At 41.9% G+C, this 25,657-nt stretch overlaps 1 protein-coding gene across 1 annotated transcript in view; it reads left to right on the forward strand.

Annotated features, from left to right (window-relative positions):
• The window catches only part of FIGNL2 (fidgetin like 2), a 62,622-nt gene extending 40,113 nt beyond the window's left edge, over positions 1-22,509 (forward strand). Inside the window, exon 2 of the mRNA XM_060764047.2 lies at positions 19,408-22,509. Within this exon, the coding sequence (XP_060620030.2) occupies positions 19,419-21,575 (2,157 nt within the window). The 5' untranslated portion in view covers positions 19,408-19,418 and the 3' untranslated portion in view covers positions 21,576-22,509. The remainder of the gene's footprint in view (positions 1-19,407) is intronic.
• The last annotated feature ends 3,148 nt before the right edge of the window (positions 22,510-25,657 follow it).

Here is a 25,657-nt window from a genome sequence, read left to right on the forward strand (position 1 = left end):
CTGTCAGCCTGACAGATGGGTGATGCTCAGCTGCTTGCCATGTACAAATGGATACATATTAATTTTTTAGTTGCTGGACAGATACTGAAAGGGCACAGATGGGAAATGGCCTATTGGTCACTCTGTGATGCCCAGCTGCTCTGCCCTTGATATATGAGTGGACAGAGAGTGGACATTAGAGAGCCACAGGGCTCGTGGAAACAAACAAACAAAAAAAAAAGAAGGATAAATGGAAGAAAAGAGGCAAGAGAACAAGAGCTGAAATCTGATTCCAGGCAGTGACTGCTCCAGAAGGTGGAGGCAGAATAGGGGCACCGTTGAAGTTAGTCTCAATCCTTTTAACATATGTACATTGACCCCACTTTGATTGCAAAACCATCCTTTCCTTTTGTCAACAAGAGTCACGGGGATGTTCATTGTGTGCGGCACCACTGGGCAAAAAGCAAGCACAGTTCACTTTTAAGCTCTATCTTTAGAAGCAAGAGCCTTGGACTTAAAAATAATAAAAGGTTTTCTTGTCCTCATTTTTCAGTTGTGTGTGTGTGTGTGTGTTTGTGTGTGTGTGTGTTTTGTTGGTGCAAGTCAAGAAGAATGATGTAATTTTAGGGAATGTGTATCACAACAGCTGCTTGTATTCCTGCTTAGATTCTGCAGTGCTCAGTTGGAAGTGCAGGAAACTTCCCTACAAAAGGCAAATACTTCAAAACAAATCTGGGATGTCACCATGCTTCAGGCTAGAGAAATGACTTTGTAGACTTTGTATCCTGTCATGGCCCTGCTGTTTGTTTCTGGCTCATCTGTATCTGTAAAAGGGTGACTTTGTTGTTGTGTGTCTTCAAACCACATCTAACTATGACCCTATCATAGTGTTTTCAGAGTGTTCAGAGCAATCTTTTGAAACATAGTATGCAACTTGTCCAAGGTCACCCAGTCGGTTTCCTTGGCCAAGAAAGGATTTACATTCTTAATTCTGGAGTTTAGTCCAACACTCACCATGCTGTCTATATTGTGGTCCAAATGCTGTGCTTGGAAGAGTTTCTTTTATGTTCCTCCCCAAGGATTGAGATTTGGTAGGAGCCCTCCTTCCAGTGGTACAGGGCCTTTTCAGATGTGGCACCCCAATCTTGGGGTGCTCTCTGTTTGGAGGCCCAACAGGTGACAATATTCATGTCATTTAGGCATGAAAAAATCTTGGCTAACCACACACATTTGGGCCTCATTAAAGTAAGCCAAAGACTGTCATTTGTAGTTTTTTAAAGTAAAAAAAAAATGTTTTAACTCATTATATTTTAAAATATTTCTTTAGCTTATTCAATATATCTTATGTTTTTATCTGATTTTGATGCTATGGTAAGATGATCTGAAATTTCTTGATACAGAGTTGTATGGATACCATGGACTGGCCTTAAGTTGAAGTTGACTTGAAAGCTGTTGACAACAAATAAATATAGTCAATACCTCAACTTCGATGAGTTTAGCTTTTAAAGGAATTTATTATCTGAACATTTACCAAATGGGCTCTGGGGCAGGGTTATGTCCTACTGTGGAAAAGTGCAGATAACATGTCTATTAAATATGGTCAGCAGTGTTAAGAGTTAGTTTTTAGGAGGAGCCTGATTTTCCTGCCACTTAATCCCTATGAATGTGGAGCACTGGCTATTTTAAAATAAATAAATAAAATTGTATGGTCTACAACTTCTAGAATCTTCCAGTGAGCATGACATTGTTGACTTGGAGACTCTGGGAATTGTGGTTCAAAGAGTAAACTCTTGGTCTGGCACTCCCAGTGCTTTGGATATATCCCTGTCCCTTTTTCCTAGCACTTCCCCGATGTGCTGTAATAAAGCCTACCATGGCTGGCAGAGGGCTCTGGGATATCTAGTGAATAGCATTCCTTTTGTCCAAATAGTCTTGAAACATCCCAAACCACAACACCACACTGGCTCTGTATCTCTTTGAATATGTTTAATGTAGTTTGAGGCCCAACATATCATTTAGGTGATTAGTAAATGAAAGCAAAAAGCCAGAGTAACCCTTATAGGAGTGTCATAGATCTCACCTCTTGATGCAGAATTCTGAATGATGAAGATAATGATGTTGCAGATTTTTTTAAGGGACGGAGTTAACCATGATAGATTGAAATAGAGCATGTGCCCCAGATGTTTTGGCCTTCAACTCCCAGAATCTGAACAGCTGGTAAACTGACTGGGATTTCTGGGAGTTATAGACCAAAACATCTGTGGGCCCACAGGTTGGGAACCACTGAAATAGAGCCTGTGATTGTAAAATGCTGGGGACAAGCAGCAGGGAAGAGGATTTCCGGTGTGTTTCAGGCCAGGTGTGACATTGCAAATGGAAGGAGAATGAAATGGGCACATCAAGTTAGATCCGTAATTTTAGAATATTGGGATGATGATGGAGGTAGGTATTATGGTATGTATTCTGAAACATTTCTTTGAGATATTTTGTGTAGCAAGGTGTTTGGATTACTGAAGCAGCATGCATCAAGGGAGAAGGAGTAGAAAAGAGAGGCGAAATCCCTCTCTTACATGAAAGGCACAGAGAGGAATGGCTTATTTCAAACATCGTATGAAGAGTGGAAAACCTGGGTTAGTGTGTAGCTCACCCAAGTAGCTAAAGAGATATTATGTTCAATGCATTACGTTATTGTGGAAGTTTTTATTGTCAATGCAAGAGGACTGTGTTGCAAATAATTGCTGTTGCTTATGCAAAGCCATGTGCAGGCAAGTAACACTGACCCAAAGGGAGAGCATGATGAGCTTGCTGGAATATATTGGTGAAATTTCTCTTAATGATCAGCTTCCCCCTCTTGGTGTGATCTGCAAAATATATGCAAGCGTGTAATCACACGTCCTTGGTGGACCACAGTCTGTGAGTTGCTAGGCAAAATGCGAATGAGTCCCAGGGCATCCAAGTCTCCTGCATGGATGCTTCAATGAAAGTGCGCAAGAGACCAGTAAGTTATGGAGATGTGCTGGTCCATTTGTTCCCACTGGGAGTCTTGTGAGAATAATTTTGGGTAGGATACTGGACCCAAACTTTGGTGGGCTCCGGCTGTTAGAGCTAAGAACTGAAATGATGGTGCTCTTAGATGGTGAGTGGATATAACTGATGTAAATAGAAGGTATTTCATATCGAGACTTAGTTTTTTCATTAATAACCTGTCTTTCTCCCAGCCCAAGATTGAAAGCTGCTGTCACTTATCTATTAGCACAGTCATATGCGAAAATAAATCCTAAAACAATACTCAGTATACATTTTAATGTATTAGAATGATCTTCTATATAGCTGCAGCAACAGTAAATTTTAGCAATAGGCCTAGGATAGTGATTCTCAATCTGTGGGTCTCCAGATGTTTTCACCTTCAACTCCTAAAAATCCTAACAGCTGGTAAACTAACAGGGATTTCTGAGAGTTGTAGACAAGAACACCTGGAGATCCACGGGTTGAGAACAACTGGCCTAGGGCTGCTGTTCACAATAGCACTGTTTCTACTTGGGTGTTCATTGCGTTTTGTGTGTGTGTGTGTTTAACTTCTGGGATCTATTTTAAAGTCAAATCTTAAGGTCTACCAGCAGGAGCAAAAATTGTGGCTGGAGATAGGACAGATACAATATATGTAATAAGATGTGTAGAGTTGACCCTCATATCTGCTGGCATACATTCTGAGACCTCTGTGGATAGTGCCAAACCCTGTATTTTGACTATACGTCTGCTGGAAGCAAACTTGAAGACTTAGAGAGGCTCATAAACATTTCTAGGAGGGAATATTTTTAGAGCACAGGTAAACAAAACAATGGATATCAAGTTTGTGAATAAGGTAATCTACTACAATTTTTTGCCTCAGACCACATGCCTCAGAGGAATACTTTTGTTCAACAGGAGCTGAACTCCAGTTGTTTCATACAGGCATGCTCATTTTTAAAGTAGCTTATTTTTTAGTTGGTGGAGAAAACCATTTTGTTATTTCAATTCTTTGTACATTTTAGAAAATGACAGAAACCTTTTGCAGATCACCCAGAAAATTATTAGTATGTTTTCTGTTTGTTCCTGTTGTGGAGATCAAGATAGGATTTATATCTTGGTGCAGCAGTCAACCAGACAATACTATGAGCAATTCAGTGCTTTCAAGACTAACCAGAAACAACCAAAGGTGTTTGGACTTTAGATAAGGTAGTATAGTGAGTTGAGGAGAAAGCTTCATATAAAAGTCTTCTACGTTGAATATTGACTTTTTAAACCTTAAGTGTGATATATAAATGTACATATATGCTGTAGAGACACCATACATCATTTAAGGAGAAACTGCCTCAACTAGACAGAGGCCACAATTCTTCGAAAAGATTGACATATTTTCACCTCTGAAAAAGTTGGAAAGAAATATGAAATAAATGAGGTTTAAAGTTGCTTTGATGGATCTTCAAGCATTGCTTCCTTCTTGATAGATTTGTACGAAATTCTTTGCTGAATAATACAAGACAGTTTTGAATCCAATTACATTTTGGTTTGTCTTCAGCTCTAGGGCAGGTCTCACTTCTCAATGGTCTTCCCTGCTTTCATAAACTCATTTGCCCTGCTTGTGTATGGCACTTATAAATATTTTGTTCATTGCAGTGCAGAGATGCTGCATGAATTATTTCTATCACAGTTATACACATGTTTAATATGTGTTCATAGCAGGAAAGTCCTGTTATGACTGCAGATTATAACAGGAGTGGATCGACTTGTGGAATCTACTTTATTTTCCTCTTAGAAATCTAAGATCTATCAACTGCATTAGAATGCCTTTATGCCTAGGAATTCGGTTTGAGTAGAAAAACTAAACTAAAAAGAATTCCTAGTCCTTCCACCATGTATACTCATATTCATTTACTTCCTCATACATTTCTGGTTTTTCAGTATAATTAGGGGAAGGATGGAGAACAGAATCATTTTATTGCTGCTGTTATTCAATAATAAGAAGTCAGAAATTCTTGCTTTTTATTGGATATATCTCTCTTAGGAGAGAAGTGGCGTATAATGATGATGACAGTAACAACAACAACATCATTTTATGTAAAAAATATATTGGTATAAAGGTTGAGCATCCATTAGACAAAATTCCAAATCCATGGCTGAACTAATGACACCTTTCCTTATTGATGTCTCACTGTACACAAACTTTATTTCATGAATATAATTGTTACATATATTGTGTATAAAAGTAACTGTAGTTCATTGCTTCCCAAACTTCCCAAATCAGAGTTGGCATCATGAAAAATTTAACAGCAGTAAATCTGATAGCAACAACATTCAGTGTTTACAGTTGACTGTGCAGAAGATGCTTCAGCTGTACTTCATTAAAAGGGGAAATCAGCCTGTTTAGCAAGCTTTGCAAATGCTGATTTATCACTGAATGCTTGTTTTTATATCAGTTTAATATACCTGTATATCTGGATCATTTAAAAATTACTTGGGTCAAAAGTGGAAAAAGTTCAAGAAGCTCTGCTTGGGTTTATGTATATATAAGGTGCATATGAAATACAGTAGAGTCTCAATTATCCAACGTTTTCTCATCCAATGTTCTGTATTATCCATCGCAGTCTGCCTCCCGTCTGGATCCACAGCTGTTTCAATACATTGTGATGTTTTGGCGCTAAATTCGTAAACACAGTAATTATTACATAATGTTACTGTGTGTTGAACAGCTTTTTCTGTTGATTTGTTGTAAAACATGATGCTTTGGTGCTTAATTTGTAAAATCATAGCGTATTTTGATCTTTAATAGGCTTTTCCTTAATCCCTCCTTATTATCCAACATTTTAGCTTATCTAACTTTCTGTCAGCCCATTTTTGTTGGATAAGCGAGACTCTACTGTATCAATGAATTTCATGTTGATTCCCACCTCCAAGATAGCTCATTATGTATATGCAAACACAGACATTCCAAAATCTGAAACAATCAGAAGTCCAAAACATGTCTAGTGCCCAGCATTTGCAATATGAGATACTCAACTTGCATTTGACTCTCATTTCTTTACTGCATCTAAAGTATAGGACATAGATTGTTTTGCAGAGTGTGTTTGCATGGGGCTAGACTCAGCAAAGGCTTGTTAAGGGCAGTTCCTTGTCTTATGATTGGTGTTTGAAATAACAAAGTGGGCTTGTTTTGTTTTTGAAATGGAGAAAACAACACAGAGGAGTGTTTAACTTTTAGTGTGGATGCAAGAGCAGGCCTCGGTTTGGGGGAGCCGCAGGGGTGTGTGGATGGGAGGAGAGGGCACCCGCTTTTAACACTGAACAGTTGGAAACCCTTTGCTGCAAGCCTTCGCCAAAAGAGCTTTCTTCTACCACCCCCTAAACAAAAACCCAGTTCATAGTTGCTCCTGAATAGATTAACCAGATTTCCATAATTAGAGTGTGAGGGGACAATGGGATTCTCTCCTGCCTGGCCCCCCCTTCTTCCTTTTGTCTTGTGCTTTAGATAATGGGCAAGCCAAGAGGGTGGGAAACTGACATGCCATTTGGTCACTGGACAGTAATTTTCTCACACTGCCAAGGGAGCGCATTGAAACATCTGCCTTCTCTGGGAGTGCTTATTTACGTTCCATTTCAAATGCCTGACAACTCCACTCCCTCCAAGCCCCTTCTCTCATCCCCTTTTGCTCGCCCCTTCCATGCCATTTTCAATTTCCTTATATATTTAGTTTTTAAAAATGTAAGACCATAAGCCTGCAGTGGTTTTGCTTCTAGTCTTCATCAGGCATTGCTCCAACAGCTCATTCTGTGCTCCTTTCTCTTTATATTTTATTACACCCTTCTTCGTATCCATTTCCTCTCCCTGTTCAGTAGAGTTTTCTTTAAATACCCACCCACCCATCCATCCACATGTATTGTCATTTTTTAGTGTCAGAAAGCCTGGGCTTCCAGCAAATCAACTCCAACATCCACCTCCCCCCAAAAACAGTAATTTTCTTAAAATGTAATTTTCTAAAGCGGGCAACTCATCCTGTGCTAAGAAACCGCAAAAGATGGAGAGTCTACTCTCTCCCTTGGGATACTGGTTCAAGTAGTTAATCTCCTTCATTGCTAAACATTGGTGCCTGGATTCCTTTTTGATTTTTTATCTCTTTAAAATGCAAGTCTTAATGTATTTATTTATTTAAACTACACTTTCCCATTAAAAATATTTCTGGAACCTTCTTTGCGAATAAATATTATATGCCGATTTTTAAAAGAAAGCTTCCTTTCACAAATCTTATCCACGTGCCTGCTTATTCCTAGGTAAGTGAGCATAGGATTGCAGCCTGAAAATGTTTTCAGTATGCCCAGTCTTTAGATAGTGAGGACTCTGCTTCTCCCTCCGGTTCTCCCTCCATGCTCTTGGGCTCAGAGCAAAGCTAAGGTGGGAGAAATTACCGTCTGGATGACAGCTCCCCTGAATTCCCAGCTAGCTGTTGCTGTGTTGCCTGGGCATTTTTAGAAGTTGTGATCTAAAATAGTAACTTCTCCAGCCCTGAAACAGGGTGGGGACCTTGAGAGGATGCTTCTTGACACGAGGTTGGCCTGGATGGCCTATGTGGTCTCTTCCAATTCAATGATTCTAGGATTCTATGTTGGACTCTGGCTTCTGCCAGCCCAAGCTAACAGAGATAATTCCTAGCAGACATTAGACATGTGCATTCGGGACATACCTTGATCCATTTCATTTTCCAGCGTTTGGTGGGGCCCCTGATCTGTTTTCTTCTGAGCCCCCCAAAATCGGGAGGTCAGATATTTGTTTTTTGGTTTACGGGGCCAAAAGATCCATTTTTGTTCAGCCCATTATTTTGGGGGTGGGGGTGGGACTACGGGTGCAGGATTTGGGTCTACACATTCAGGCTGAGCAGGGCCGAGCACCGAGTAATGAGCGCTCCTTACTTGGTGCTTGGCTGCAGGCCCTGCCAGGCCCCAGGCAATTGATCTGAAAAGCAGGCTTGGAGCCAGTAACCGCTCCCATCTGCCCTTTGTATCGATTGCATTTTCGTTTCAGAAGGGGCCTTTCCATTTTGTGCCATCTTAATGGACGGAACAAAATGGAAACACGAATGAAATGAATGGGACAAATTTTGTGCCCATGAGTTTTGGACATGGGAGACCCAAATAATGTTTTCTCTAAGGTTATTTTCTGCAGCCAGTTTTGAATATTCGAGAATCAAGAAATTCAACTAGACTATGTTCATAGCTAGTGTTTAGGCAATAGCCATTGGAGAATGTAACATCTACTTCCATATTGTCAATACAACTACAGTTTTCATAAGGCCAGGTGTATATACTCCAGGATTTACTTAGGCAACCTATACCTCTGTCCCTGATTTAGTGAAACATATTGGTAGCTTTGGCTGAAGCCCCATTAAAGCCAACCAAGAAAAACATAGGTGTGACTTAATTACAAGAGTCACAGCAATTAAATTTAGCCGTTTTAGGGTGTAGTGGTTTGAGCTTTGGACAGCTTGGAAGATCCGAGTCTTCGAAGAAATGTGGTGTCCTTCTAGCATTACGGAATAGATATAAGGAAGGAATGGAGCCAAAGACCCTGTAATGGCTGCGTCCTCTGGAAACAGCACTAAAACCAACATGGAATGATGAATGGAGAACATATAGACTGAGAATATCTAATGGAAGAAAAAGGACAATGAAAATTAAAAGGGAGAGAGGAGCTAAAGATAAATGACTGGTTTAGGTATTACCAACTACAGGATATATTTAGTAAAGATTTTAAAATTGGGTTCCCAAAAAAGAAATTGGAGTCGGAGAATATTTTGGAGAAGGAAAAGAAAGGATTGATCTCAAATTTATAAAAATATGGTCTAGAGTATAACCTGGAAGATAACTGAACAAAAACTGAACAAAAACAGTAATGATCTGTTGGGAATACCTCTGGAATAAAGGGTTTAAATTTCCAATAGCGGGGTCCATTAGAGAAAACATGTATAAAATGTTCTATAGAAGTTACATAATGCCTGAATTAATGGCCAAAATGGATAAAACTCTAGATGTAAGGTGCAGAAAGGCACCTTTTCCCATGTTTGGTGGACGTGTAAGGAGGTTAAAAAATGGAAAAAGGCGACAAAAGAAACTAAAAAAGGATTTCTAAAAATATTTAGAAATAATGTTTTGCGACACTCAGAAAGATGTCTGTTGGACTTCTTTCAACAGAGAATTAGTAAAGATGATGTAGAAATTTGCCAATATAATGTTGTGGCTGCGAGAATTACAATAGCAAAGTCTTGGAAGGGGGGGGGGGAGAACTACTCATCGAGCATTGGAGAAAAAAATCAGTTATGTGTATCCAAATGGCCAAGCTTTCCAGTGGCTTAAAGAGAAAAAACAATGAAGACTTTGTTAGAAAACGGAGACTTGCCTTCGGGTATTTAAAAAAGAAGACAAAAATAGATATTAAATAGCCACATGAGGAATTTATTAATGTAACTAGCTGTCCCCTGCCACGTGTTGCTGTGGCCCAGTCTGTGTATATGTGTTTTGTGTGTGTATGTATGTATATATGTGTATATATGTGGTTTTGCACATGCGTTGTAATGCATTTTTTATTTTTGGTTTTTTAAAATCTTTTCCACTGTGTTTTTCACTGTTTTTATGAGTGAGGGTCACTTGTTGGCCTGATAGGTGTATTGAGTCCAAATTTGGTGCCAATTCATCCAGTGGTTTTTGAGTTATGTTAATCCCACAAACTAACATTACATTTTTATTTATATAGATGATAAAGATAGAGTTTTGTTAGATACTAGTTCCATATGGCGTGGTGTTGGAAATAATTTGTAGTACTTCACAGGTGGGAATGGGATGGTGAAGGGACTGGAAAAATAATATGTGTATCTCGATTGTTGAATTTTAAAGATTGTAATTTTTTGGAGCCCCCAGTGGTGCAGTGGGTTAAACTGCTGAGCTGCTGAACTTACTAACCGAAAGATCAGAGGTTTGAATTCAGGGAGCGGGATGAGCTCCCGATGTTAGCCCCAGCTTCTGCCTCCCTACAGTTCTAAAACATGAAAATGTGAGGAGATCAATAGGTATTGCTTTGGTGGGAAGGTAATGGTGCTCCATGTAGTCATGCCATCCACATGACCTTTGAGGCGTGTATGGACAACGCTGGTTCTTCAGCTTAGAAATGGAGATGAGTACTACCCCTCAGAGCCGGATACGACTAGACTCTATGTCAAGGGGAAACCTTTACCTTTTTGTTTTGTTTTTTCTTCATATACCACAATAAAAATGTTTACAAAAAATCCAAATCTTCACTTGGCATCTCTTTCTAAATTTTCCTATTTGAAAGTTTTGTGAGGCTAGTAATGTGGGGAATAATGGAGATGAGGTTAGGAAAGGAGATGTTGAAAACCAAGGCCTTAGAGCAAAAAACAATACTCCTTGTACTGCCTAGCAAATGGAGTATCTCCCTTTTTCCACTGACAGTACTGAAATGATTTTCAAGCAGAAAGAAGCAAATCTATAATGTATTCTTGTCCCTTAATGTGTTTTGTCCCTACACATTCATTGAGGCCCAAATATATGCAACTCGCTTTCTCATTTTGATTTGCTCCTGGTGTTGTTGGCATCTACAAAGCCCACCCTCCCCTGAATTGCCAAGAAAACACCAAGATACCTTTGTCATAGGGTCACCATAAATCGGAAACAAATTGAAGGTGCAGAAAAACAAACAAACTCAAGGGGTTGGGTTGAAAGTAGGCAGGCTGTGTATTTATTCCACGTATTGCATCATGATCAAGTCTAGAGTTTCCCTTGCCAGATTAGTACCAGGGACATTGTTTTTTCCCCTTCTGCTTGGGGAAACCAGGTCCTCTATCTCCTTCTGCCGTTCTGCATCAGAAGAGAGGTATAATTGATTTATATTCTGAGAAAGAAAAGAAACTGCTATTTTACATTCCATTTCTGTTCTGAAGCATAGCTGTAAAATGGCACACATTCGGTTCATTAATCTAAATTAGAATGGATCCAGTAATTTTTTTTTTAATTTGAGGGAAGCCAGTATGGTATAAACATGACAGGATCTGATTTTCTTTTGTTTAATGTTTGGGAATCTCTGATTCAAAGGAAAGAAAGAGTGTCTGATGATGTTTTGACATCCAAATACATGTTTTCGTGGACATGAAATAGGAAATAACAGTTGCTTCTCTTCATCTTCAAGATATATATTGATCATTTTGAAGTAAATGTTTGACATTTACCCTCAATAGAATTCCTGTCCAAAGGGAAGCATTTTGGTGAAAGCTAGAAATTGCCACAAAACATCAAGGATGTTAGAGTTGATTTTTTTTTTTTTTTGCTTGTGTGCTTTCAGAATATACTTAGTTTCCTTTGGGATCACTCCGAGGGAACTGTTTTTCTCCAAGACCTCCCCCTGTATCATTTAGTAAAGAGCTGATGTAACCTCCCTAAGGAACCATCAATATTTTGACAGATCAGTGGTGGTATTGCATAGATATTATTTGCATAATTTAAGTTCATTTGCTGTGGCCTGAGAGATCTGGACTAACAGAGCAGCCCGTGAGGAGGGTGACTTCAGCAAGGCATGGTTACTGCAGCTAATGGGTTAACTCATTTCACAAAAACACGTATCAGGAAGTGGAAGGAATAGTTAAAATGTATATGAGACAACTACACAGTTGTGGAAGGCAGCATCAGACTTCTTTAAGAACTAAAACAGAGCTTTCTAAACATTTCATGTTGCTGACATACTTTTAAAACATGCATCGTTTCACAACACAGTAATTCAGTTTTACTAGCAAAAGAGAGGTTAAAGCAACCCTTTATAAGAGATATAGTAGGATAAAAGTAAACGTATAGGTTTTCCCATTGGCATTAAGTCCAGTCATGTCCAACTCTAGCGGGTGGTGATAATCTCCATTTCTAAGCCAAAGAGCCGGTGTTGTCTGTAGACACCTCCAAGGTTGTGTGGCCGGCATGATTGCATGGAGCGCCATTACCTTCCGCCGAAGTGGTTTCTATTGATCTATTTATTCCCACCGAGGTGGTACCTATTGATCTACTCACAACTGCATGTTTTCAAACTGCTAGATTGGCAGAAGCCGGGGCTAACAGCGGGAGCTCACCCTGCTCCCTGAATTCGAACCACTGACCTTTTGGTCAACAAGTCAGCAGTTTAACCAGCTGCACCATTGGTCGGATAAATACATAAATCGTAATAAGAAAAAGAATTACAATAGATCTCATGAAAACCTTTCATTCATAATTTTTCAAATATATGATTTTGTGCTTATGTCACATAGTCTCAGAGGCTTCCCGCTACATTTGCGCGTCACACCTCCACAGTGCAGCTGACACACTAATGTTTTGCGACACACAGTTTGGAAAACTCTGCCCTAGAACTATACAGATCTGTTTGCACACACAAACACACACACATGAATGCACACAATCTATTCGGCACTCATGCACTAATTATTTCCGAATCCCATTTGATGGGCACTCATCTTCCCAGGCATTCAGGCACCAGGGTATTTTTTTTTTTTCATAGCACTGGGTTGAGAGCTGGTTTGATTTCCGCAGGAGCTGACAAGGGGGCAATCTACTCCCTTTTTAGTGTGAATTGCAGCACACATTTTTTTTCCAGTCATGGGCTTCTGTGTCAGAGAAACCTATCCAATGCCCTGGCCTTGCCTCCTCTAAACAATAGCCTTGTGGACCTTATGCTCCATATATGCACTTCCTTTTAAATGATGTCCTTCCTTATAAAGAGGTCAAGAAATGTTTCCTATTTTAATAGCTTTTGCTGACATTGATGCCCCTGATATGGAAGTGATTCCACTATCATTTTGGCAAGGAACAATATTTCCCCTTCCCTTCATCCCTATTGTGTTACTGCCTATGTACATTTAGCCTTGGAATTGTGTGCCGAAAGTGAATATTCACTGGACAGCACTTGGTCTTTGTTCCTCCCCCTCCCAAAAAAAACCCTCTTCGTGCTGAGTATCCTATTTTGTTTAGTTTCTATTTATTTCTTGGGCTAGGTCTATGGGGAGGGGTAAGAGCAGAGGAGGAGGGACACCCCTCTCTGTCTTCTCTCTCCAGATATTTGCTGATTGTAGCACTTTACTATAATGGTGGGTAAATGAAAGCAAGATGTCGAAGAAAGCCTGGTTAAAGCTGCCATTTAAATCCTCTTGTGTAAGTTTGATATCTAAAGTGGAAGGACAAATGCCATATAAGTCAATTAAAGCATTAGGTAATCTAATTGTGCTGTGGCCACAAAGTGGCTTAAGGGCTGAATGGCAACACTCCCCTGCCCGCTTGGGTCTCCCCCATCCCACTCCACAGCGGTCCCCCTGAGGCCTTTGTGAAGGAGCAGAGGAGGAGGAGGAAGGAGAGCCAAGAGGAAGGCGTGGGGTGGGGACGGAGGGAGGGAGAGTGGACACACAGCCACAGAAACACACGAACAATAGAGGCAAGGAAGGGAGCTGCACTGAAAACCTAGGACTGTAGCTACAAAGCCCTGTGTGGGTTTGGTTGTGGCTGCATAATGCACCCAGTGTTCTTGGACGGATGCACAGACACAGAGGGACACACAAACACTCCTCTGTGCTTCTCCCTCCCACTCTTCCCCTCAATCTGGAGCCCCCACGTTTTGGAATTTGCCAAGCCCCCCCAGCAAGGCTCCTGAAATGTCTTTGCTCATTAGATCAGAAGCACGAGAAAGCCATGGGCAGGGGTCGAAAACAGCCCGGCACAATTAAAGTTACTTAAGTCGGAGGCTGGTGATGTGCTGTTAGCATTCCTCCAGCGCTGGCCCTGATTGCTTCATTGTGTGCATTCCTCCGCCTGCTTGCTATGAAGCAGCTGAGCCAAGTGGGAGGGGGCTCTGGGAGGGAGAGGGGGTTGCACATTTACAACTGGCATGGCTGGCCTTGTTTTAAGATTCCTCTCTCTTTGTATATACATGTGGGGCTACCAGTTACCTATTCGCTTATGGCCACTCTATGAATTTTACAGGATTTTTAAAGGAATGCTCAAAGGTGGGTTTGTCAACCCTGTCCTTGAAATATAGCACCTGATATTAGCAGTTTCTCATCCAAGTAAGAACAAAGGGTGATGCTGCTTGCTTCCAAGAACAGACAGGATGGTGCCTTTAGGGTATACAGAACTGCGGAAAGTCCTTCTGTAAGGACACTCTGCTTGTTTAGGCAGTTAACATCCCCCATTTCATTTCCCCAAGCAAATAGATTAGACTTACGTGCCCTTCAAAAGGAAAAAAAAGCCAACATATTAACTACTTCATCACACTAGAGAATAAATCCACTTAAAATCTGGTTTCTGTCTCCTGCAGAATTCTGGGGTTTGTAGTTTAGTGAGGCTGTTAACGGCTCCTCCCTAAACTACAAACCCCATAATTCTGCAGGAGGCAGAAACCAGATTTTAAGTGGATTTATTTTCTAGTGTGATGAAGTTTATTTATTTATTTATTTACACTATTTCTATCCTGCCCATATCAGCCCAAAGGCGATTCGGGGTGGCAAGTTGTAGTCAAACATCCACCACACCCTCCCAGAATGGAGAAAACATGAGTAAATGGCAGTACATACAAAGAATTATTTAGGGAGGTTGACTAACAATAGATTCTATGGATAAATGAAACAAGACTGGAGGACCTTTTCAGTTATGAGACCATAGTTTTGGGTGGGAGGACCACAAAGGCTATCCAAGTCTTTGCCATGAAGAAATCTGCAACTAACGTACTTCCAAAAGGTTGCCATCCAACTTTCGTTTAAAATCTCCCAAGGGCGAGTCCTCCACTGTCCGAAGTAGCCAATTCCACTTCTGAACAACTCTTACATTAAAAAACATTGTTCCTAATCAGTCAGGTCTTGAAGCTGCAAGGCTTTGCAGTGCTAATCAAGGGAATTAATTGCAACATCCACACTTGCCCCCAACAGACAAGAATTCTTTCTCCCACCCTGGCCATTCCATAGATATATAAACCTCCTTTGTTTAGTTTCCAATATACCTCAAAACCTCTGAGGATGACTGACATAGATGTAGGTGAAACATCAGGAGAGAATGCTTCTGGAACATGGCTATACAGCCCAGCAAACTCACAGCAACCCATTATTCCTAATGTTTAAGTGGAATCTCTTTCCTTGTAATTTGAATCTACTTGGCCCCCTTATGCTCTGATTCTGCTTTCACGGATTTTACCATTCTTGGCTAGTATACTATATATGTAAAGAAATCTAAAATTTAATCTTGATGTTGCAATTTTATTTAATGGACACTGTTTTACTTGGTTATTGTATATAATAAGGCTTGAACCTCTATAGATTTTGGTGCCTACCAGAGTTCCTGGAATTAAATCTGGGTGAATGACAATTGCCCACTATTATGTATGAGCAGTGCTTCTCAGGGCTTCATCAGACTAGCATTTTAAAGCAGGCACCCTGCAGAACTCTCTGAAATGTAGTTTGGGAAAGTGAGGACCTCTCTAGCTGACAGTTCTGAAGGTCCCACCCTAAACTACATCTTCCAGAGTTCTGCAGGAGGCAGAAGATGCCAAGAAAGTCGCCGACAGGCTGAGAAAGGCGGTATACAAATACAGTAAATAAATAAAATAAATAATAAGAAAGCAGGGGTTTCACTTTAAAATGCTAGTCAGATGAGGCTGTCAAAGACGTGGTCCTGGTGTGTTTCTGGACAAGAAAGATGAGATTTGTTGAAGGCATTCTTGCCCGGTATCACTGGGTTGCTCTGAGAAAATTTATAGGTTTGCTATTACTTAACAGAAGACTGGAAGATGCATAGACACATCGTCTTGATATTGTTGTTGAACAAAGGACCCAAAAATGAGGAATGGATTAATTGCTTCATGAGGTCCCCTTAATCCCCCCCCCCCAAAAAAGGAGCATTGGGTTGCTGTGAGTTTTTCAGGCTGTATGGCCATGTTCCAGAAGCATTCTCTCCTGACGTTTCACCCACATCAATGTCAGGCATCCTCAGAGGTTGCGATGTATGACATCAAGACCTCTGAGGATTCCTACCATAGACGCAGGTGAAACATCAGGAGAGAATGCTTCTGGAACATGGCCATCCAGCCTGGAAAACTCACAACAGCAGCCCAAAGATAGAATTGTCAGCTAATGGGGAAATATGGTACTATACCCTAGCAAACTGGTGAAAAAAGACAGTTTTCCACAGATAGCTTGGAAGCACCGCTCTGTATCCCGAATCATCTTTATCCTCCTGTGTTAAAGTGGCAGCATAGCCGTGGTTAGAAAAAGCAACCATACCTTTATCTGCCTTATGAAGGTATACAAGATCTATTTGTTGGCTAGCACTCTCCATGTGTTGGACTACACTTCTCAGAGTTTAGAAATAACACACTGCAACTAATAATTATACTTTTTAAAAACAACATTCTGGTCTCTTATGAATGTGGATGCAAGGCTTGGACTCCAATTTAAATATCACTACTACCAGCAGTTGGCCAATGGATGAAATAATTTGGGAGCTGTCATTTATATTGCCCCCATTGGTTCCTGGCAAAGTGTTGCTGGTGAGCTTTGTGGGGCATGAAGGACAACACCACCCTGATGAAAGGGGTGTATGGGATTTACTGTCTGATTTCCCACAGTGCCCCTGTTATTGAATCGCCAGCAAGGGGCAGTATTTTAATTTCTTGGAACAGTTTTCCATCAGGGGTATTGTAAGTGAATTAAAGGAGACCTGAGGGTCCAGCACCAAAACAAATCAATTCTCCCACTGGTTCTATACATGGATGACTGTGCTTTGATGGCATTGGGTTTGAAGCTTAATGCAACCTGGGGCCATTCAGACCCTTCCCCTCCCGATGTGTGAGACTTTTTATGCATGATTAGAAGGCAGGTGATTTTGTTTTTTAAAAAATCCAGTCTTCCTCTTCTTCCTCTACCTCGTCAGCTGTTTATATCCCACCTCTCCCTCAAACTGGTACTTAAGGCAGCAACTATGATATAGTTATAGTTATTCACTTATAGTGAATTTCTCTGCTAAAGTAATTCTGATTTCCTTGGATGTCCTTAATATTTGATTGTCTGACAGACATGTATACTAAGCCATCGAAAAACAACATTTTGACTCTTTCTCTTTTGCTCATCTTCAGGACGTAGCTTGGAAAGTTTTTGTTTTTGAAAACATGTTTCAGAAGTTGTTATGCTGCCTGGGAAATTCTGTAGGCTAGAGAAAAGTAACTTTCCTGAACTTTGCCTCATATAGACTGCCTGTTCTACCCTTCAGATGGTTACATGTATGTTTCTCCACTAGTTAGGATGAAAATTAACTGAGAAATAGCCTTTTTAAAGATGAAAATGGTTTCTAATAACCGAATACCTCCAGGGTTGTTACAGAGAGGAGAGAGCAGCCCTGTTCCCTGCTGCCCCAAAGGGTAGGACCAGGTCTAATGGTTTGAAGTTACAAGAAAGTAGATGCCAATCTCACATTGAAAGGAACTTCTTGACAATAAGAATGATTCAGCAATGAAACCAATTGCTTAGGGTGGTGGATGTCTTCAAAAAGAGTCTGGAGATCCTGCACTAAATGGGGTTGGCTTCAGTGGGCCATGAGACCACTTCCCATTCTGTAATTCTATGAAGGGAGTCCTGGGTGTTGCAGCGGGTTAAAACACTGAGCTGCAGAACTTGCTGACCAAAAGGCCGATGGTTCAAATCCTGGGAACAGGGTGAGCTCCCGCTGTTAGCCCCAGCTTCTGCCAAACTAGCAGAGGTTGGTCTCCCCTCCATTAGATCACGTGTTCATTTTACCCTATTTAATTTAATTGGAGAAACGTAAAAGACTCCTCAGTTAGGGTTCTTCCCAAGGGATGTTTTGAACAACTAGCAAAATGCAAAGTCTGGAACACTAGATACCAGAAGCTGCTGGAATTTCACCCCACTCTGTCAGATAAGCCTTCTATCTTGAACTCAAGGGAGAAACTACAGGAATATTTTTTTTAATAATTATGCCTACCATGATAGGCAGGCCATTAATAACTCCAAATTCTCCCACTGGTTTAGACTGTACAAACTTGACCATGATAGGGCTATCTACCTGACTAGGCTCACATTTCCAAAACTTAGACAAGCCTTCACTGCCCTTCGTTTCCAAAGTATGCCCACAGCAGTGATTGATGGCAGATATACAGGCACCCCTCTGGCTCTCCGTTTATGTGTTTGCGGGGCCCCGGAAATTGAGGATTCTATGAAGACCTACAGACCCATGAATTCAGGAAGAAACCAGATCTACAGGATCTGCAGGAGAGCTAGAAATTGGCATGTCCAATTTCATTTTCTTCTGAGGGTTTATTTAAGTGGACAGGCAGGTAAACAAGGCTGGCAATTTTTTATTTGTTTGTTTGTTTGTTTGTTTAATAAATACAGAGCACAAAATGGTTTAGAGATCTGCAGCAGCACATCCTCTAACATTTCACTGATGAAAACCTGGCCATGTGTGGCCAAACATTAAGAGTGTGGTCAAAACAGCAACATTTATTAACAAAGAACAGACAAGCCAGGAAAGGCTGATGCAGTTTGTTTGTTTTTTTTCATAAGCCTACCAGGAATAGCAAAATTGTGTTCCCTCCTCACCTCCTCCCTGCTGAGTTAATTGAATGCAAATTGCTTTGGCACAAAGGAGGAAGGGGGGCGGGGCGGGAGAAACTGGGATATTTTAAAATCAGCTGAAAAATTGGGCCAGAAGAGGATTAATTAAGGCTCTACCTTCCAAATCAGGAGATTCAGTGGGTATGCTGCTGTCACTCCATGTGTGAGGATGGATGTTCTGTCTCCTGTAGCAATAGTGAAGCAGTTCCTCATTTTTGGTGCTAAACTATGCAGGGGGAAATGTATATCACCATATTTCTGGGGAGTTGGTTGGTGAGTCTGAGGAATGGTTGGTGAGGCTGAGGAATGCTGGGATGGAGGGAGGTTGTTATACAAAATCAAGCAAGGACTTGTGTAGTTTTGTGTCCCTATTCCAGCAGTAAATGTAGTTGGAAGCCAAGGGTAAGGAATATGTAGGATGTGCCTCACCTTTCCGTGGCTATACAGCACCTTCCTCATGGGCATGGAGTTAATGGGCCGCTCTTTCGAAGTGCTGTGAGGGTGCACTACAACAGTGGCTACGCCAAAAGGGCCCAGTGACCATGGCTTCATGAGACATTGCTGGGCACGTTGAATTCAACTATTACACCTGTGTAACTTTGTTGGAAGGTTACTTCATGCCAAACTAAGCAGACCTATATGAAGCTGGGTACATAGAGTAGTAGAATAAGGTCTCTGAATATTTTTCAGCCCCCCCCCCCCCCAAATTTTTTTTTAATTCTTATTTTCTTTCATCTTCTCTCCGCAGCTCTGTCAAAGATGCACTGGACACCAGAGCATGCTCAGCCCCTGAATCAGTGGCCGGAGCAGCATCTTGATGTCTCCTCCACCACCTCCTCGCCTGCCCACAAATCTGACCTCTACCACAGCAGCCGGCAGCGCTTCAACTATGCCTGGGCCAATGATGACATCTCAGCCTTGACGGCTTCCAACCTACTGAAGCGGTATGCAGAGAAGTACTCTGGAGTATTGGACTCCCCTTATGACAGACCATCAGCAATCAACAGCTATGGGGATGGGGCCTTTGGGCCCCTCAATGGTCAGAAGACGGAGATGGAGCCTTGGCCAATGACACATAGCTCAGAGGGGGCATACCCTTTGACCCCAATGCATGATGGATTGTCCGGCTCCAAGGGGATTGTCCCTCCTGCTGTCACCCCAGGAAACAGTCTTGGTACCTCCCCTGTGGTCTCCAGTAATCTCTCTGACTCAGTTTATCCTGGTAACACTTGTGGGGGGGCCACTGCTTCTGGCGGCCTTGGGCCACCTCAGGAGTACTCTTCCAGCTACAGTGGAGGCTACTTGTCATCAGGTTACTGCAGCCAGCCTGCCTCGGCGCTTCCTCCTCCTCCACACCCGTCTGCCTTGCACAGCTCAGGCCTCCTACAGCCCAGCCACCCCACAACCACGCTTGTCCCGGGCTACAGCCCCTCAGGAGCTATGTACAACTATGCCTCAGGCAGCTACCCACCTCAGCCTGGCTATGGTACCATCCACCCTCCTCACCCGTCAGCCTCTTACTTGCCCTCAGGTATTGCTGCCCCCACCCCAATCCCTCCTTCTTCTCGCCCCCCTGTGGTCCCTGGATACAGCTACCAGAGCCCCCTCCCAGTGCCACCCCTCAGTGGGGAGTCGGGGAACTCTCTGAAAAGAAAGGCCTTTGACATCACCGGTGATGAAGATGATAGCGAAGGCCGGTATCGCAAATACAGCTATGAGCAACCAAAGTCCCCATATCAGATGTCCGACAGTGGCGAATGTAGAGGGAATGGATTCAACCGCAGCTCTGAGGTGCCTTTCAAAGGTGGGAAAAGGTCTGTGGGAGTGGCGGCAGCAGCTGTGGCTTCAGAGGAGCCCATAGAGAAATACAACAGCCAGCCCATGAAAGGACTCATCTCGCCAGCTTACAGTGTTGGTGAAGCCCCACTGAGGCCAAGTGAGAGCTTTGAGAAGTTCACCCCTCCCGCTGCAAATGGTGACCGCGAGGGAGAGTCCTTTGGTCTACGAATGCAGCCGAAAGCACCCACTTTCAGTAGTGACAACAGCAGCCAGACGATAGAAGAACAACTGAAAACAGTGGATCCTTTCATCCTTGAACTAGTGAACAACAAGATAATTGACTGTGGCCCTCCGGTGCAGTGGACAGACATTGCTGGACACGTCTCTGTCAAAGCTGCCATAGAGGAAGAGCTGGTGTGGCCCATCCTGAGGCCAGGTGCCTATACTGGGGTGAACCGACCACCCAAAACCATCCTTCTGTTTGGACCTCGTGGTGTGGGGAAGGTCCTGTTGAGCAGATGTATTTCTACACAGCTGGGATCCACTCTGCTGAAGCTCAGTGGCACAGCCTTGGTCTCCAAGTGGAAGGCTGAAGCTGAGAAGATCCTCCAGACAACCTTCTTTGTCTCCAATTGTCGTCAGCCTGCCGTCATTCTCATCACCGATGTGGAGTCTGTCCTGGAAGACTCCGCCATCCTGAAGTCCCAGCTCCTCTCCTATATGGATAATCTTGCTACCTCAGGTGAGCAGAATGTGGTTGTGATAGCAACCACAACCAGACCTGGCAACCTGGATGAAGCCACACAAAGAAGGTTTGCCAAGCGCTTCTACATCTCCCCACCAGACAACACTGCCAGGCGGCAGATCCTGCACCATGCCTTAGCCCAGCAAAACTACTGCCTCAGCGAGAGGGAAATGGCCTCCATTGTGCAACTCACCGAAAGCTACTCTGGCAGCGAGCTCCTCCAACTTTGTCAGCAGGCAGGGGCCAATAAGCTACACGGCTTGCCAGGCCAGCTTCAGCCCACCTCGTACAAAGATTTTGAAAGCATTTTCTGCAAGGTTCACCCTGCTGTCTCTCAGAAAGAGCTGGATTTGTACATTGAATGGGATAAAATGTATGGATCGCGGCATTAGTGGAGAGTGTCCTGCCTCACCTGTTAGATCATCCGGGGCTTCTTTGAGTGGGAGCTTGGGTTTCTCCAATCGAGAGACCTTTTCCAATTTTTTCCCCTCTCAGTGCTCCCATTTCTGTGGGGCAGAACGCCTGCCTGCCTATGGAAACAGGGGAAGGGTGAGGAGTCCTTCTAGTCTCTTAGAAAGTCAAACCTCCTGGATGCAAGAACTTCCCTAGATTGATTTGCATACATTTGGTTTGGTTTGGTTTTTTTTAAAAGATGTCTGAAAGTTTGTGTGGTGGTTGTTGGGTCTCTATGTTAATGAAAAAGTAGTTGCTCAATGAACTCAGGATAATCTATTTATTATTAAGCTGTTTCCCCTAGACACCCCCTTTCCACACCAGCATTATAAAGTGTTCAGACAGGTCTCCCCAGTTCCTTTTTTTTCCATAGCGCACTTCCTGGATCTTTCTGTTTGGTCGCACGGGCATCACACTCGGGATCATTCGGTGCATTCTGTCCTCATTCAGGTGTGTTTCCAGGGAGATCCCCCGGGTGTCCTTTAGAGCCTCCAGGAGTATAATTTCTGAGGCTGATGGCATCCGTGGGTTTTAAGGGAAGGGGGTTTGGGGTGGTTTTTTTAAAAGTGTAGATTGTTGAATAAACTAGCCTCCTTTTTATTTTTGTAAAATATGTAGTAGTTGGGTTTTTTGTTTCTTTTTTAACGACTCAGGAAAAATAATTTACCTCAAACCAAGAAGAATGTTTTTGTTTTTTGTTTTAACTCAAGGAAAATTGTAAAAAATGTTCCGGAGGGATTACAGAAGTGCTTTTAATGGCACGTTTGATTCCCATATTAAAGCAAAAGCGAGAGAGGAAGAATAAAAGCAAAGATAAACTTGAAGTTGTTACAAAGATGAAAGTTGAATGTATTTCAGGGGCGTTTCACAATATATTATTCTTTCTTTTTTTGTTTAAAGAAAGCATTTTTACCATAGTTTTTGTGGAGTAATGTGTCTTCAAAGATTAAGAAGTATTAGTGCTGTAGTTTTAAAGCCATGACTAGTACCACTTTTTGAAGGAATCGTTCAATGTCATTTTCAAATTTCAGGTTGCCAACTCATTTCCTATTTTGTTATGGTGTTGACTAAGACTTCAGAATGCATTATTACAGTGAGCCTTCTGTAAGCCGAGAAAAAAAATCTAGCTGAAGCTTCCAAAATTATAATTTGTTGCAACAAAACCAGATATATAAAAAAAAAAAGTGTCAGAAGCAACTTGAGAAACTGCAGGTCGCTTCTGGTGTGAGAGAATTGGCAGTCTGCAAGGATATTGCCCAGGGGATACCTGGATGTTTTACCATCCTGTGGGAGGCTTCTCTCATGTCTCCACATGGGAAGCTGGAGCTGACAGATGGGAGCTCACCCCACTCCATGGAGTCGAACTACCAATCTTTCCGTCAGTAGTCCTGCTGGCACAAGGGTTTAATAAGCCGCAACCTTGTGATCTTGAGGCAGTGTCTGTGCCTCTACCATCAAGTGGCAAACGGGGGTGATTCAAACTATCGGATCCTGTGGCCTCACAATTCTCCGGCATGTTCTCAGTGAAAAGAAAATAAGTGAGTTACACTGGAGCTGATCTACTTATTTTCCCTCTAACTACCCCCCCCCCCCCCCCCCCCGCACCCCAATTCTCAGCTTCTGCTCTGTCATTACAAATATCCTGAAAATTTTGTGCTGACTGAATGCTCTCTGTCCACACCTACACAGGGATAAGTCCACTTGAATACATTTGGACTTATTCCTTTATTAACCTGCATGAGACAATTTCCTGTGTTATCATTTCATTATAAATACATGCACATTTTTACATGCTTGCAAGAGGGAACACATGAGAATGCACTGTAGACTGTTTCTTCAAATATATCAAGACTTGTTCATGTTGTTTGTCACTCAGTCAGTCTCAATTTATGGCAATCCTATGATTGAGGAGCCCCTAAGAGCTCCAGTCATCAACAGCCTTGCCTCACAAACTCAGGACTGGTGCTTCCTTGTCAAATCCATCCATTTATAATACGACCTACCTCTTTTCCTACTGCCTTTCTCTTTACTGTTCAATGTGATCTTTTTCAATGTCATTTCCTGATATATCCAAAGTACGATAGCCTCACTGTAATCATTTTGGGATCTTGTTGATGTTCAGGCTTGACTTGATGGTATGGGTTGAATAGCTTATATCTGAAACACTGGGGATCGGAAGTGTTTTGTATTTCTTCAGATTTTGGAATACAGGTATCCCAGTACATACTGTATTGGCACGGTAGGAGACGAAGAAAGGCTGAAGAGGCTTGGATTCACTCTGAACGCTGTGTTTACATTTCCGCCATTTCACCCATCTTCATTCTCTTTCCAACCTGACATCTTCTACACAATGCAAACAGCAAATGAATGGGATCCTAGGTTGGAGAGAGATGGGGATCTATGAAATGTTAGTGATCCTAGAATAGTGTTCAGTGTGAACCCACATTTCCCACCATTTCACAGATTCTCACGTTTTTGCATCTCATACTTGTCTATAAGATATGAGGTAGAGGAGAGACTTGAGCTGGGAAAGAATGCTATTCTACTCCAGTCTGTAGATTGTGTGTAGCTGCCTTGCAACAGGCAAAGTAAACTGCATCTGGCTCCAGAACGTCATACTGGGTGCATTTTGGAAGAAGCATCCAAGTTGTCTCCAGTACTTTCAGGGCTTTTTCCTTGTGGTTGTTTCATTTCGTATGTGTATATTGTTAGTTTTGGATATAACGCATGCTGAAGCCTATTGACCTGTTCTTTTTTGAGGTGTAGAAACCAGTCCCTAATCTTTCCGTGACATTTATATCTGTGATACTACATTTTATGCAATGCAGAGGAACCCATCCGCTTCATTAGATGAGGTCTATCTATACTTTATATTGATAATGATAGGGCTTTTGGTAGATTACGGGACTAACAACTCATTATGAATGGTAAAACTTTGGAATCAATGTTAGCGTCTATCCTTACTGGACCAACTCAAAGATCACAAATAACATATAATTTTTAAAGATCTCCAGAACTCCTGACACCAGGGAAGATGTTACAAAAAGAGATTATTGTGATATACAAAACAAAACCATGCTTTGTGTGCCAAAGTAGCAGTGGTTTTCCTGTCCAGAAAAAGCACTTTTGCGCAGATGTACTGTGTATAAAAAGTACTTTCTGGGCAGAAATAGAGACTTTTTGTGCAGTAAACACATTTCGGTGCAACCCCCTCCCCGATCTATTTATTCATAAATATTACTTCTTGGAGTACATAGAATCTCACAGTAATGTCATTCTGCCTGTGTTCTTTTTAGCTGGGAAACAAACTAATATTGCATTCCAGTTTGAGGTCTACCTTCATATTACTTAAAATGCCTTTGCCCGCCATAGTCCAAAGTTTGCTTGCCAAGGCTTGGCTAATTTTGTGAATTTGAGATTTTGTCCACAAAATCATGATTTGAATGCAGTGCGTTCTCCCAAACGGTGTCTTTGGTATGACAGGTCTCTCCTACCATGTTTAATTCTGTCCCATATATATATATATATATATATAGAGAGAGAGAGAGAGAGAGAGAGAGAGAGCCCATGCTGACTAAGGCTGACACTTGAACATCAATATCTGCCACAGTGAGATTGCGTACAGACACATTGTGGAGGTGCATGTTATCACACTATAACTGTGGCTAGGAAACCTTAAGGAACGATTGTCTCTTCAGTGGCCTAGAAGGCAGCGAAAGGTCTTTGAAAATCACCTGAGAACAATTGTGCACTTTTGTTTTGTGGTTAGTTTAGCCTGATTTCTCTTGCAAATCCAAAGACTGGCTTATTAGGACTAGTTTGCCAGGATGTTTCGCTTTCTAAGCAGTTCTTCACTAGCATTTTGTACCAGTGAATCATTGCCTGGCAATGATTATCCCTAAACTACAAGGTAACAAAAGTTCAGTTGTCCCAAATACTTGGAAAACATATTTTGATGTTGTTGACTTGAGAACCTGTATGTCTTGTTTTCTGGTACCTACAAAAAGATTCTGCTCTACAG

Source organism: Anolis sagrei, chromosome 2, assembly GCF_037176765.1.
Source record: "Anolis sagrei isolate rAnoSag1 chromosome 2, rAnoSag1.mat, whole genome shotgun sequence".
NCBI classification, from domain to species: domain Eukaryota; kingdom Metazoa; phylum Chordata; class Lepidosauria; order Squamata; family Dactyloidae; genus Anolis; species Anolis sagrei.